This window comes from Crocuta crocuta, unplaced genomic scaffold (genome assembly GCF_008692635.1).
Source record: "Crocuta crocuta isolate KB4526 unplaced genomic scaffold, BGI_CrCroc_1.0 scaffold383, whole genome shotgun sequence".
Taxonomy (NCBI): Eukaryota; Metazoa; Chordata; class Mammalia; order Carnivora; family Hyaenidae; genus Crocuta; species Crocuta crocuta.
The window spans coordinates 3,766,253-3,782,472 of record NW_027531897.1 but is presented as its reverse complement, the minus strand read 5'-3'; the positions used below and the strand labels follow the sequence as shown (position 1 = coordinate 3,782,472).

The 16,220-nt window shown below is 35.8% G+C and overlaps 1 protein-coding gene across 1 annotated transcript in view; it reads right to left on the bottom strand.

Annotated features, from left to right (window-relative positions):
- The window catches only part of ADAMTS6 (ADAM metallopeptidase with thrombospondin type 1 motif 6), a 270,295-nt gene that overhangs the window by 171,303 nt on the left and 82,772 nt on the right, over positions 1–16,220 (bottom strand). Inside the window, exon 7 of the mRNA XM_077773561.1 lies at positions 49–92. Within this exon, the coding sequence (XP_077629687.1) occupies positions 49–92 (44 nt within the window). The remainder of the gene's footprint in view (positions 1–48; positions 93–16,220) is intronic.

The window sequence follows — 16,220 nt, the reverse complement described above, 5'->3', positions numbered from 1 at the left end:
TGAACTATCTTCCCTTCATAAAAAAAAAACAACAAAAAACAAACTTACCCAATGTTCCACAGGGCTTATTTTTATAAGTGCAGATATCATATCTATAGAGGAGAAAAAAGAGAGGTGAAATTTGTAATCTGATCAAATTTGTAAAATATTTTCGTATATTCATCACATTTCTTTTTTGGAGCTCTGGATTGTCAGACCACAATCAGTGCAATTATGAGCAGCCAGCTGGAGTGTCGGCATTTTCAGCACTCTGGGGGACACACCGGCTGCACTACACTCGCAGCCTCTGGCTGCAAGCCAATGGGACACCTGCCAGTAAGAAAGAAAGGTTAAAGTGGATTTCTGTAATTGCAAGTTCCAGAAAACCATCTACCATACTGTTTTGAAGCTAGAATAGCTTGTCTGCAGATTGCTACTGCTTCTACAAAAAGGCAAACGGGTAGCTTTTTATCCCCAGTCTCTTTGAACCTGCCGGAATATTTTTTTTCTTAAATTATAGCCACAGACTGTGTTTTATACTTCTGAGCTATAAGAACTATCTGGAGATCCTCAACTCTAACACAGGTTCTTGTTTTAAAAATATTAGCCCAATACAGCAATGGGAATAAACTTGATATCACATAGTTTTCATACTTGTATATCAACATCTTAGCATGTTTAAAATATAAGTATTTTTAAGTGAATTTGCAAATACTTAAACAAATGGCTCAACAGAAACTTTCCTAATGTTGGCTGGACTTACTCTAATGCTATAGTGCATTATAACTCAATAGAAAATATTAAGTCCATAGGTAATGTTGCATATTTTAAAATACATTACATTTAGAAAGCTAAATCAATACTGATGTGAACACCTATTCTAAGCATTTTATAATATTCTTGTAAACTAATCTTTAAAACCAAACCATTCAATTTTAAAGTGAGAATAAAAATTAAATTTAAAAACACTGATCATTTTTATTAGCCTATGTTTTATGCTAGAAATGAAAAGCTTTTCAGGTAAAATATAAAATTTCACAAACTATAGGAAAATCCAAGTTATAAAAGTTCTTTGATTACACATAAATAATAGTCTATATTACTGAGGAAAGGGATAATAATTAATCCCTTGTTGTTCACCAGATTGAAATGTATTTTCAAGAAACAAATATCACAACCAGCATACGACTATACTGTTGAACTCAAAAACCCTAGAAATTCCCTTTGCTTATTTTTAGAATTTCAAACTCTTCATCTTGTACACTGTACATTTGGGGAAAAGGATTTCTTCTCTAGCATAGCTTTCTCTTCTGATCATTCACATACTCATCTCCCCCTTGTCTTGTAATTGGTAAAACATGGGATTGCAGTTATTTGTACATTCTTGATATCTGCATCTATACGATATAAAAAGGGTGCTTGGTGTATTTACCAAAGCACCAGAAAGTATATTCTCAGTGTCACAATCTACCTCGTGATCATACCGTGCAATGCCTATGATGTTACATAGACATAACCCATACCAGGAGTCTTCAAGAAAACGTAAACAAAGATTTTTCATAAGTAATGCATATATAAATGCCTATGTTGAATCTATGTCCAAATGCTCAACCTCCATATATTCCCTTTCCTAATGCAAGCACCTGCAAGCAACCAGTTTTCCTTTCATAATTGCTCTGTTTCTATTTTACAAAAAAGAAAGCATATGTCCCGCTCATCCCAAATAATATTATGGTGCATTGCCTCCTGGGTATAAAAGTCTCAAAGAATATACACAAATAGATAATTCAAGAATGCATTCATCCTGGGGTCCATCATTATGAATGAAGCAAGAAAAAGGAAGTGGATATAGTCAGAATTCAGAAGTGAGATGGTTTGCATGGAAAAAAAACATTTCATCTTATTTTTATTTTTCAATGTTTATTTATTTATTTTGAGAGAGAGATGGAGAATGTGAGTGGGGAAGGGCAAACAGAGGGAGAGAGAATCCCAAGCAGGCTCCTCACTGACAGGGTGAAGCCTGACACAGGGATAGAACTCATGAAACATAAGATCATGACCTGAGTCAAAACCAAGAGCTGGCCGTTTAACCGACTGAACCACCGAGGTGATCCTAGATAGTAACTTTAAAATTTGCAAAGTGGTATGCTATCTTTCCAAATTATTTTAGGAGGCAAATTCAGCAAAAATTTTGAAGATCAGAGGTAAATACAATTTCCATTCCCTCCTCATAGCAGTCCTTTCTCATCTTCTCTCATTGTTCTCATTTTGCATATACCTCTTATATTACACTCATGATGAAAATTATTTCATTCTATAATGACTGCCCAAAATACCCACATAAGGCTAAAACTATCAACAAATAATTCAAGCTAAAGCGTCTTAGACTAAGATCAATCTATTTGCATTTTCTTCAGTTTTTCCCAATCTTCTAACATACCTATAGAATTCTCTACATGATACAGGAAAAAGACATACCATTTCCTTGTGTCTTTTGCATTCACTTCATGCTGTAACCTTCTCTAGTCTATATTCACCAAGAACAATTATGATCTATGTATTTCCTTTAATACCAAGTGCTGAAAAGCAACATTTTTATTTTTATTTTCTCATATATGGATTTGCTAAGGACATATTATGTGTCCAAGTATATTGCCACATACTAGGACCTAAAGTTGGGTAGTTTGGTACAGCCGCTCTGGAAAACAGCGTGGAGGTTCCTCATAAAATTAAAAATAGAACTACCCTATGACCCAGCAATTTACCCAAGGGATACAGGGATACAGGAGTGCTGATGCATGGGGCACATGTAACCCCATGTTCATAGCAGCACTTTCAACAATAGTCAAGTCATGGAAAGAGCCCAAATGTCCATCAACTGACAAATGGATCAAGAAGATGTGGTTTATATATACAATGGAATACTACTTGGCAATGAGAAAGAATGAAATCTTGCCATTTGCAGCAACATGGATAGAACTGGAGGGTATTATGTTAAGCGAAATAAGTAGTCAGAGAAAGCCAGATACCATATGTTTTCACTTATATGTGGATCTTGAGAAACTTAACAGAAGTCCATGGGGGAAGGGAAGGGGAAAAAGATAGTTACAGAGAAGGAGGGAGGCAAACAGTTTAAGAGACTCCTAAATATAGAGAACAAACTGAAGGTTGATCGAGGAAAGGGGAAAGTGAGTAATGAGCATTGAAGAGGATACTTGTTGGGATGAGCACAGGGTGATGTATGGAAGCCAATACCTTATATTAAAAATAAATAAAATTAATTAATTAAAACTAAAAAAATAATTAAAATAACATTGATTTAAGTGAAAAAAATAAAGTTGGGTAAGTTAACTGTGGTCTATTTGGGAAAAGTCATATAAGTAGGTAAGTTACAGCAATGTGGAAAGATGCTTAAATAAAATAAGTGTAAAAAAAGTTAAACTTACATCCAGTGGAGCCAATACTTGATAGCTGTTATAATGATGACTATTGCTATAGTCAAGTTATATATAAAATACTATGANAAAAAAAAAGATTCACAAAGGATTTAACATCTGAAACAGATTTTAAATATATAATCAGATAAAATAGAAAAAATAAAGGCATTCCAGGCAGAGAATAGAATAATCAAAGGAACAGAATCTGGAAAGGGTATGGCATGTGCAGTAAACTGTAAGTCCAGGGAGGCTGAAACACTGAATGTGTAGGATAAAACATCGAAAAATTAGTTTAGACAGTTCCTGTTGGGGGAACAGATTATTAAGTGCCTTGAATACCAAACTAGTTTTTTTTTTTTCCTAGAGAACTTAGAAAATAGTTCTCATAGCTAAAAAAAATATATTTATATAAGTGTGTATACAGATAAAAATCTGGGAGGCTAACCGTGGTTATCCACAGAAGAAATGGGAGAGTACAGAGATTATAAAGATTTTTACTCTGCTGTACACATTTCTGTATAACTAACATTTAATCAGAAGGTGTTCCACCTATGCCTGTCTCTAATAACCAACACAAGAGATCATGGAAAATAAGCCTAATGGATGTTAAATAGATGTTGAAAAAGATGTTTTTCAATGAAGAACAAATATTAGTGATGTTCCAGATTATGTCGATTGGTCAAAATATTTCAGAAACACTCCCTTGGTCTGCATGAACACATACAATGCAGCAAATTTGCAGGCTGTACACTTAATGTAAAGCACCTGGTATTTGTGTTGTGTGTCTAATCATTGCTTGAAGGATTGTGTCGGTAAGTAGTGGAATTCTGTAGCGGAATTCTGTCGCTAAAATGGGCTTATGTACTAAATGAGTGCATTTTTCATGGAAAATGTTATGAAAGCACCTAAATAACTGAGAGCTGGAATGTAATCAACTTATAAAACAAGGAATAGGAACTATTTTGTAATTCCATGTTTGTTTAATACATATTTGTATGCTTAGTGGCATTTGCTCTAAAACCTCCCTTCATTATAACTGATAACACTCACTCAATGAACCAAAAGAGTATGCATGACCATATTATCTTAGGTCAGCTTTGAAACAATAAAAACCCATGACTGATGAAAGGAAAAGGTGATTCTTATGATAATAAGAAAAATAATTCATATATGGCCATATCTACCATGATACACACTTTTAAAAGATTTCTCTTCTTTAGGTTATTATTATAATTTAAGCAGAAGGAAGACTTCAGCCATGGATTTAAAAACATTACACAGTTTGAGTCACAAATTACATAATATAGAATCAAGTTGTTTTTATATAAAAATCGAGAATGATAATCTAAAAGACCTAGTTTCTATTCAAGGTAAACTTCCTCAACTATGCTGAATTTCCATTTCAATGGAGAATTGACTAATAAACCTTTCCATACCTTGATTGTATGTGCTTGCTCAATATTGTATTACTTGTACATAACAAAATGTTCATTGTAAGTTCAAGGTAATCATTTGAGACATTAAAAAAATTAAAAATTGCATTAATTCAGTTACTTTCATATTTTTGTAAATGTACTATTCTTCTACATTTTACCTTTTAAAATTTCTTTTATGTGTGTGTTATTTCTTATTCCACCCATTCTCTCATTACTATTTTCCCTTCTTTTCCATGTATAAATGTCTGAGCTTTTCCCTTCCTACAAACTATTCTCTTTGCCAACAGTCCCACATTTCTGCAGATGGAAAGAATCTTGCAAAGTTAACTAATTCAAGTTATACTATACTTAAACCGTGATTTGCCAAATTAGACCAAGAATGAACCAGCTTATTTCAATCTTCTCAAGTATTACCATTATCATCATTTTTCAACATTATGTTACAATAATTCTCACAAACTTCTCCTTGCACCTCCTTTTTTTCTCCTGGATTTCTCATCTTTACCATGCATCATGTTAACTTCATATCCTATCAGCTTCTCTGACATGTTATGGTTTTGCCTTATCTTCTTTCAAACATGAATCACCTCAGGGAAAACTACAAAGAAAAACAATGCAAGGAGTTTTGCTTAATCACAAAGATGTAACTGGCGTGCTTTTCAAGGCATTTTGCTGCCAGACAAAGTGAAGAAATGAGAGACTGAGGAAAAGAAAAGGAGTTCCCCATTCCCTAATCTCACCATCCTTTAAACAAATCAATCTTCACCAACAAAGCAGCAGCAGGAGCCCTTAAACTTAGGCCTTTGGTTGAAACTACAGGCGAAGCTAAGAAGTACAGTGGGTTCCTAAAAAGGGACAGAAAAGTTGGAACATGACTACAGAATGTTCTCTGGATTCTGAATTTGGATAGAATAACAACACCTTATCATTGTGGCACTTGTTTTGTTTCCTTTCCATGAAAGAATAATAAAGGCCTCAGGGCAGATGAAAAAGAGCTAAGAAATGTGATCTTAGGGAGTCTACATTAACACCAGGCAGCTAAATCCTGCTCTAGGATGAGTAGATGAATGCATACACTGTCATCCCATTACCCTGTGTTCATAAGGGATAACTGATTGAGCAAAATCAACAACACAGAGGTTGGCTGAATATCTGTTACTGAAACACTGGTACACTTTTCTGCTGTGGATACTTTCAATTCTTTAATCTCCTAATTACTTTTGGCTAGGCAAGGCTATCAAAAGAAATTGACCAAAATGTATGATTAAGTTCCATTTTTAAGGTCTGCAAAATATAGCACTACCTTACAATGATGAAATACCTGGATGGGTTCTTAAAAACCGTTTCCAAAAACTACATTCCATTCTTATGTAAGAGAAACACTCATTGCAAAGAAGCATTCCTCTCAAGGATTTAGGTTTGAAAATGGAATGAATCAGAATCTAAACCCTGAGTCTCATTTGTTTAACACTGAGTCACGGACTTATTTTCAAACAAAATGTCCTATGTACTGTGTTGTTTCATTTAGTTCTCTTAGATATGGTGGGGAAAGCCAAGTGATATTGACACAACACTTGTCTGTTGTTGTTTTTTTTTATGTTTATTCAATGTTTATTTTTTAGAGGGAGAGCAAGAGTATGAGCAGGGGAGGGGCAGAGAGAGGGAGCCAGAAGACCTGAAACAGGCTCTGAACTGTCAGCGCAGAGACTGACGTGGGGCTGGAACTCACAAACCATGAGATCGTGACCTGGGTTGAAGTCGGACACTTAGCCAACTGAGCAACCCAGGTGCCTCCTTGTCTGCTCTCTTTACATGCACTGAGGCACCAGCAATATAAAATTGACTGCAGTTACAAAGGCAACTGTAATAAAATAATGGAGAGAAAACATAATTTTAACCCAGTGTATGCAAGAATGTACTAACACTCTTTATGACAAGTTAAAAAGATTCTAAGATCACTTGCCTTATTTTGGGCTGCTATAACAGAATACCATAGACTAGATGGTTTAAATGACAGACATTTGTTTCTCACAGTTCTGGAGGCTAGGAAGTTCAAAATCAAGGTGACAGCAGGTTTGGTGTCTGGTGAGATCCCAATTCTTAGCTTGTAGACAGCAAGCTTCCCCTTGTGTGTTCACATGGTCTTTCATTGGTACTTACTCATGAAGAGAGAAAAAGCTCTGGTGTCTCTTCCCCTTCTGATAAGGGCACTAATTCCATCATGCAGGGCCCACCCTCGTAACCTCATCTCAACCCAATGACCTCCAAAGGGCCCCATCTCCATACCAACCCATTGAAGATTAAAACATCAACACTGGAGTTTGGGGGAGGGAAAACAAACATTCAGTTCATAACATTTCACCCTTACCATGCTCCCCAAATTTATGTCCTTCTCAACAAAAAAATACATTCATTCCCTCAACAGGCCCAAGGTCTTAACTCATTCCAATATTTAATTAAAAATTAAAGTCCACAGTCTCATCTAAATATCATCTAAAGAAGATATGGGTGAGACTCTAAGTACAATTCATCCTGAGGGAAAAAAGCTCCTTTTTAGTTATGAACCTGTGAAACCAGAAAAGCTATGTGTTGCCAAAACAGAATGGTGAGATAGGCATAGGGTAGATGTTCCCATTCCAAAAAGGAGAAATCAGAAGAAAGAAAGAGGTAATGGATCCCAAGTAAGATTCCAAACAGAGTCCCAAAACCTGCCACAGAAAATGCCAATAGACTTAAGGCTTGAGAATAATACAGGTCTAGGCTCTACTCTCTGGAACCACTGGGGCAGAAGCATCATCCATGATTTCACATCCATGGCTCCACCGCTTAAGCTTAGCAGAGTGCTATTCACAAGGCTCTCTGTAAGGGTCCTGCCCACTCTGCTGTTTATGAAGGCCTTCTTATGCACCTCTTGCAGGGCAGTGGTTTCTTTCCTTTGAAACCAAGATGGAGGCAGTTTTGCTACCCAGGCCTTGCACTCTGGGCCTGTGGTAGAAGTAGCAGCCCAGATGATCTCTGAATTGCCTTTGGGGTTCTTCTTCCCTTTTCTTGAAGGATAATGCATGTTCACAGCCATCCTTTGTTCCCTCCTATTTTCTTGGTTTCTTTTAGTTCCAGCTGTTAGCATACTCATTTCTATCTATTGCTAGCTCTGTTGAGATGGATGATTACTCTGTAGCTCACAGCCACCCTAACCTCATTATTGAATGGCCAGTCAGCCATACCTTAGTGTTCTCTTCTGAACATATTCCTCAACTGTTGCAATGTATACAGGCTTAAAATTTTCCAAATCTTTAGATTCTAGTTCCTTTTTGCTTAGCAATTCCTTCTTCATTTCTGTTCCCTTTTTGCATTTTACTATAAGCAGTTAGGAGGAACCAACGTGATCCTTTATCATTCTGTTTAGAAATCTCCTCAGTTAAATACCCAATTTCATTGCCCACAAGTTCCACCTTCCACAAAACACTAGAACATGAGCATAATTCAACTATCAGATAACAAAGCATATTCTTCACTATCTGATAACAAAGATCTCCTCCTCTTCACTACCCAATAACATATGCTTCATTTATGATCCACATGTCATCAAAATGGCCTTTATCATTCACATTTCTACCAAAAATCTGTTCACAATAAGTTGTGTATTCTATTAAAAAGTGGAAACTTCCTTTACAACTCTGGTCATTTCCTCCTGAAGTCTCACCAGAATTGCCTTTAAGCATCCCTTCATGGCAAACTTGGCTTCTTTTAGCCTGACTTCCAAAATCTTTCAGTCTCTACTCACTACCCAGTTCTAAAGCTTTCATATATTTAGGTATTTGTTATAGCAGCATACCACTTCTCAGTACCAACTGCTAAATTACTCACCTTGTAGACTGGGTGGCTTAAGCAACAAATATCTATTTCTCATAGTTCTGGATGCTGAGAAGTCCAAGGCCAAGATGCTGGCAGACTCGGTGTTGTTGAGAGCCCTCTTCCTAACTTGCACGCAGCCACCTTCCTGCTATCTCCTCACCTGGTGGAGAGAGACCTCTGGTCTTGTCCCTGCCTTATAAAAGCACAGTAGTCTCACGATGGGGATTCCACTCTTATGACCTCATCTAAATCTAATTACCTCCTAAAGACCTACCTCCTAATGCCAACACATTAGGAGTTAAAGTTTCAACATATGAATTTTAGGGGAACACAAACATTCAGCCCATAATACCACTTTATTTTCATTATTTTTTTAAGTAAGCTCTATGCTCAGTATAGGGCTTGAACTCATGACCCCAAGATATGTTCTACCAACTGAGCCCGCCAGGCAACCCCCTTAACATCACTTTACTTACTTTGTTTTTTTTTTATTATTTTTTATTTTTTTTTAATAGTTTATTGTCAAATTAGTTTCCACATAACACTCAGTGCTCATCCCCACAAGTGTCCTCCTCCATGCCCATCCCCCCCTCCCCCCACATCCATCAGTCCTCAGTTTTTGTCAGCATTCAAGAGTCTCTCATGGTTTGCTTCTCTCCCTTTCCCCCACCATTTCTGCCCTTCTTCTCCCCCTTGTTCCTCCGTCAAGTTCCTCCTAATCCTCCTATACGTGCAAACATATGATATTTGTCCTTCTCTGCCTGACTTATTTCGCTCAGCATAACACCCTCAAGGTCCATCCATGTTGCTACACATGGCCAGATTTCATTGTTTCTCATTGCCATGTAGTATTCCATGGTATAGATAAACCACATCTTCTTGATCCATTCATCTGTGGATGGACACTTAGGCTCTTTCCATGTTTTAGCTATTGTGGAGAGTGCTGCTATGAACATTGGGGTACATGTGCTCCTATGCATCAGCATTTCTGTATCCCTTGGGTAAATTCCTAGCAGTGCTATTGCTGGGTCATAGGGGAGTTCTATTGTTAGTTTCCTGAGGAACCTCCACACTGTTTTCCAGATGGGCTGTAACACCACTTTAAATAAACAATTTGTTGGGTTTATGTACCTCCTTTCACAGGTTATGTCTTTGATAATATTCATCCCATTATCTAAATGACATGAATTATCTCAGGAAAGTTACTCACTTATATTTTCAAATGCCTAAAATCTAAGACTAACCACATATATACTATCTGCTGAAGCGACACATTATAATTATTATTATGATGTGAACATTTTACATGATAGTTCTCACAGCTGTGTCATGATTGTTGCCTAAATAATATTAGACACCTTTAGCTACTAATTCCTATTATAAGTCAGAGGCTGCCACTGTTTTTGCCCAGGGAATAATGAAAGGTTTACCATTAGTTTATTAAATATCTCTATGGCTATTTGCATCATAATATGAATTTTCCATTCATTCTAATACAGTGTTTCTATTGGGAGGCACAGAGATAATTAGCTAGGAACACCTTCTTCTCTTCCAAAATTGTCCTCAAACCATTGCAAAATACTGATCTAGCTGACAAGATTGAGATTTCCATATCTAAGTTATAAAAATCTACCAATACAGGATTTTCACTCCTTTGTAATCATGAATAGTCTCAATTCAACAGATTATTGTATTTGTCCTCTAGGCTGTTTTTCATTATTATCTCAATACTTTTCCATCTTTTTTATTTTTAAATGTTTATTTATTTATTTGGAGAGACAGAGAGAAAGAACATACACCCAAAAGCTGGGGAGAGGCAGAGAAAAGGAGATGGAGAATCCCAAGCAGGCTCCACACTGTCAGTACAGAGCCTGACACTGGCTCAAAACCACTAACTGCAGATCATGACCTGAGCCAAAGTCAAGAATCAGATGCCTCCCAAGCACCCCTCAATCTTTTGATTAATTGAATAACTTTCTCTCTGATTGTCTTGTCACTAAATCGCGATATATTTATTTACAATGAATAAACTGTTACTATATTTTTAAACATTCACCAAAGTGGTATATTTTTGAAATGCTGCCTTTTAATTACCAATATATTTTGAACATCATCCCAGATGTAGTAAAAGATATAAAGTTATTGGTATAAACAGGTCTTATACTGCAAGTAATATAAAACGAACAAACTAATCAATCAAAGTGCCAGAGTAAACTAAATTTACCTAACTGATAAATACCACTCTGAAAGATATATTGTCTTCTTTAGGAAGTAAATACAAGAATCCCAATATTTTGTTGTAGCTCTATAAACAAACATATCATATATCTTTTAAAGTCTTTAAATTTATTTATTTTGAGAGAGACAGAGACAGTTTGAGGGGGAGGGACAGTTTGAGGGGAAGAGAGAGAGAGAGATTGAGAGAGAATCCCAAGCAGGCTTGAACCCACAAATCATGAGATCATGACCCAAGCTGAAACCAAGAATTGGACACTTAACCAACTGAGCCACCCAGGTACCCTACATGCCATATACATTAAAGTATTTACAACCATTACAGCACCTAGAACAAAATGGATAAAAGTTTTGAGTAAAAAAGTTGTTTTCTAAAAAATGAAAATGACAGGTTGCTCTTTGTTTAGAAAACAAACTACATCCCTATAAAAATACAACTTTCTCTTGGATTGAGAAAAAAATTATATCTGACATCAACATATAATGCAAATGCCTTATAAACAATGAAAAATTGATCAGTCCATTTTATATTATTTATAATACAAGGCCAGTTTATACAAATAACTTTCCACCATTTACTACATCTAAATTTTTTCTCTTTCTGAATTTACTATACCATCTTTTTAGTTTTACAGAACATGGTAGACCACAACAGCTCTTTGCCTTAAAATAAAGTACACAGCTTACTTTGTCTTCTTCCTCAAAAACCTCAAAACCAAATAAGCTATTTAAAGCAAAAAAAGGAAAAGCATAATACACATGCAAAGCATTGCTCAATAGGAAGAAAAAAAATTTCCATTGTGAATGTATAAGTCTTTAAGTCTAGCCACAAGCAATCAATGTCTACTTTTGTTAGACAGTAGTTTGGTAGTCCATTTGCAAAGATAAATAATTTTTATATATGGTCAGGCAAACTATTTAACAATATTGATTTGGAAAGCTTGACTGCATTTTTTTAAAAATTTATTTCTAGGAGAGAGAGAGAGAGACAGCGTGAGCAGGGGAGGGTCAGAGAGAGAGGGAGTCACAGAATCTGAAATAAGCTCCAGGCTCTGAGCTGGCAGNGACTGCATTTTTTTAAAAATTTATTTCTAGGAGAGAGAGAGAGAGACAGCGTGAGCAGGGGAGGGTCAGAGAGAGAGGGAGTCACAGAATCTGAAATAAGCTCCAGGCTCTGAGCTGGCAGTCAGCACAGAGCCTGACGCGGGGCTTGAACCCACAAACCGTGAGATCATGACCTAAGCGAAAGTCGGACGCTTAACCGACTAAGACACCCAGGCGCCCCTTGGCTGCATTTTAAAAATGCATATGAAAGGGCTACTCTTAGGGGGGAAAAAAAACCCACCACAGTACTTTATCATTTGGACATATAATAATATGTTTAATGTGATCATTTCTTTTTTTATTGATATTTACCATGAAACCAATTAATAAGCAACAACTGTCATCTTTCTTCTAATGCATGATGTAGTTACAAGAAGGAGGAGAAAGAGGTCACATTGATTATCCTTCTGATTTAATGAAATCTCAAACAACACTGTCTTATTAACAGAACTGCGTATAGTTCAAATTACATTACCTCTGTCAAGTCACCTAGACACATTAGCCATAAAGACTGATCATAAGTCAGAATTTCCTGATCAACTGTTAATTTTTATAAGTCAGAAAAAAAGAATGAAAAAAATGCAGGTTTACCTAATGAGCTATTAGAACAATAAATAGTTCAAATGTCCTGTAAGCAGATTTAAGTCATTAGTGAGGATCTACAATGTCACAAAAATTTCACATGTCCCATAGCCACTTATTCTTTCTAAATGTAAAACTCAACTCATATTTAATCCAAATCCTTCATGCTGCAGGTTCAATTGATTTCTTTTTGTTTGACCTCCATTGAAGATTGAGAACATCTGGTCTCCATCCTCTATGCGTAAGTTAAATACCTCTAAATCTTCTCTTCCCTGGAATAATAATAATTCCTGCTACTTAAAAATTTTTCTTTTAGGTTTCTTTTTCAACCCTTTAATCATCTTTGTGGTCCTCCTTTGAACTTTCTCCAAGTTCTCCACGTCCTTCCTTAGTGGTAGAGCCCAGAACTAGAAACAACGCTCGCACAAGGACCTGACCAGTGGCAAGTACTATGGGGAAAATAACCTCAAGTTTCCTGCATTCTTAATTCTTATTTACTTGCCACTGTTCTGTGTTTGCTTTCACCACAACACTACATTGTTAACTCATACCAATCTTGTTATTCCTCTGCTACCAAGGGGGTTTCCAATTCTACTTAAATATAGATATCCATCCTCTAGATTTTATACTATTTTTCTTCTCCAACCATACTGCTTTATATTTGTCCCCAGCTACATTTCATTATCCTTGTTTCTATTCAGTATTCCAATTTGCTAAATTTAGTCTAACACTACTATCTAAGTGATGTAAGGCATTGATGCCTATTACCCCCATTTGTCTCTAACTGGAATTGTCAATAATTTATTAAGAATATTACAACATCTGGGGCACCTAGGTGGCTCAGTAGGTTAAGTGTCCAACTCTTAATTTCGGCTCAGGTCATGATCTCACAGTATGGGAATTCGAGTCCCATGTCACACTCTGTGCTGACAGTGCTGAGCCTGCCTGGGATTCTCTCTCTCCCTCTCTCTGCCCTCCCCTCCCCCAAATAAATAAATAAGCTTTAAAAAAAGAATATTACAAAATCTAATCATTATCTCTCTCCAAGAGGGGCTTAAGTGTTTGAAAAACATGAGTGCCTAATTCATTATTGTCTGAAAAAACTGTGCGTGCATAGGCCTTGTTACATTTGCTCCTCACCTTCAGACCCAGCCCAACACTAACTGCCTTAGGACTAGAGGATATAAGGTGTGAAAACCAAAATGCTTTCATAACTTAATAAACTCTCAGAGATTTTAAAATTAAAATTTTCACAATATACTGATCAGTTTCTTTTGCAAAAAAAGTTTACCAATAAATATTTTTTAAAAAGCAGTTTTGTAGCAAACTTAGTACATGTGGAGCTATGCCATATAAAATAAAATAAAATAAAAATTTAAGCTGATCTGGTTTCTACTGCATAGGAGCTAGATATTTAAACAACTTACTAACATGGAAGCACAGATAGCCAAGTAAAATCAATGAAATCATCTATTGCTATCACATAAACATGAATTACATATCATACCTAGATCAAGCGAAAATGCACTTAAGAGATGGAAGACAAAGACCACTACTTAACTGCCATGAAGAAGAAATCAGTGTTCTATGTTCCCTCTGAACAAAGCTGTTCCAACCTGTAAAAATACCTGGTGAACACTAACACTGTTCTCTACAAACTATAGAAGTAAAAGACATTTGTAAGTGATAGAACAAGAAACAAAGTTAATTTATTGTTTAAAATTAATGATAAAAGAGGAATTGCAAATGATTAAATGTATTAGGAAGATGGGCACTTAAATCAGTATTTTACTAATTTAAAATAGTGAGATTTTAAATTTTTTTTATTTTTTCTATGTTTATTTATTTTTGAGAGAGAGACAGAACACAAGCAGGGGAGGGGCAGAGAGAGATGGAGACACAGAATCAGAAGCAGGCTCTAAGCTCTGAGCTGTTGGCACGGAGCCTGATGCGGGGCTTGAACTCAAGAACTGAGAGATCATGGCCTGCGCCGAAGTCAGACACCTAACCAGCTGAGTCACCCAGGCACCCCTAAAATAGTGGTTTTAAATCAGTAAAATTTAAATCAGTGGTTTAAATCAGTAAAATTATTACCTATAAAAGAAGTAAATAAATGAGAATGTCTAAAATAACAAATCAAAAAGTTGTGATAAAATCATACTATTTAGAGATAGAGCACTAACTCCCAGAAGTAATAGCTGGGAAGGGATGAGGCAAGAGATTGTATCTCATTACCATAATAACATATTTTATTGTTAAAAAATTAACAAAAAAAATCCTCTTATATACACTTACCATAATGGATAGAATTGCTAAATCACTATAGTGTATACCTGAAACTAATATAACACTGTATGCTAACTATATTGGAATTTAAAAACTTTTTAAAAATCCTTTTCTATACAAGCTTGATTATAAACACAGTCCATGGCCAAAAGAAATTCATAATATATTAGATGAGGAAAATAAAAATATTTTTTATTTTATTTTTTTAACATTTATTTATTATCTAGAAACAGAGAGAGAAAGAACATGAGGACAGGAAGGGCAGAGAGAAGGGGAGACACAAAATCTGAATCAGGCTCCAGACTCTGAGCTGTCAACACAGAGCCCAACGTAGGGCTCAAACCGAACAAACTGCTAGATCATGATCTGAGCTGAGGTTGGACGCTTAACCAGCTGAGCCACCCAGGTGCCCCAAAAATACATTTTAATATGATAGTATTCAATAGTCATAAAGAGCCTAAAAAGTGTACAAGAAGCCCCCAGGCACAAGTGCCATTCTCTCATAATCCACTTGGGTATATATTAAACTTAAGATCTCCTATCTTGATTCTTCTACTGATCAAAAAGTAGAATAAAACTGTCATCCTCAATTAAACAATACTGTATTTTAAATAAGCATAATGATAATATTGCACTCACAAGAACTTCAACCTACTAATCTTTGCCTATATGATTCTAAATGATCTGTCCTTGCCTCTCAGAACTACCATCTTACTCACTCATATTAACTACACACACTAACCTACATTCTTCCCCAAACATGCAAGGCTTATTTCTACCTAAGGATTCTTCCCCATATCCTCATATGAATGAATGAAACTTACCTTATTAGTATATTCCTGCATTCCATAATCAGTGCCATAGTAATAACAAGCTTAACATTATACTGTTACCTACAAGATATGTGCTGGCCTGAAACACTGTTAGTATTAAAGAAATGACTTGAAATAATATATTTGTGCAAAGGGTTAATAGTTCCCATAGGGATTTTCTCTTTCCATTTCACAACAACCTTCACAGTGTAGAAAGCAAAAAGGTATTACTTTCATTCTATGATTGCACAAACTGGGATTTACAGAAGTCAAATAATTTACCAAAGGCCAAACGGCTAGTAGGCAATGAAACAGGGTGAGATTTTAACTCACCAATTTTGAAAAACAGTCTAGTGCCCTTATCATTTGTTAAAAGTGATACACTGAAAACTTCTACTTTTGGAAAGCAGAAAATTTAAAGTTTCTGGTCTCCAGCAGTGAATTACTATCAAGATTTGGGTAATCATGAACTCTCACTATTCTGTAATTCCTAA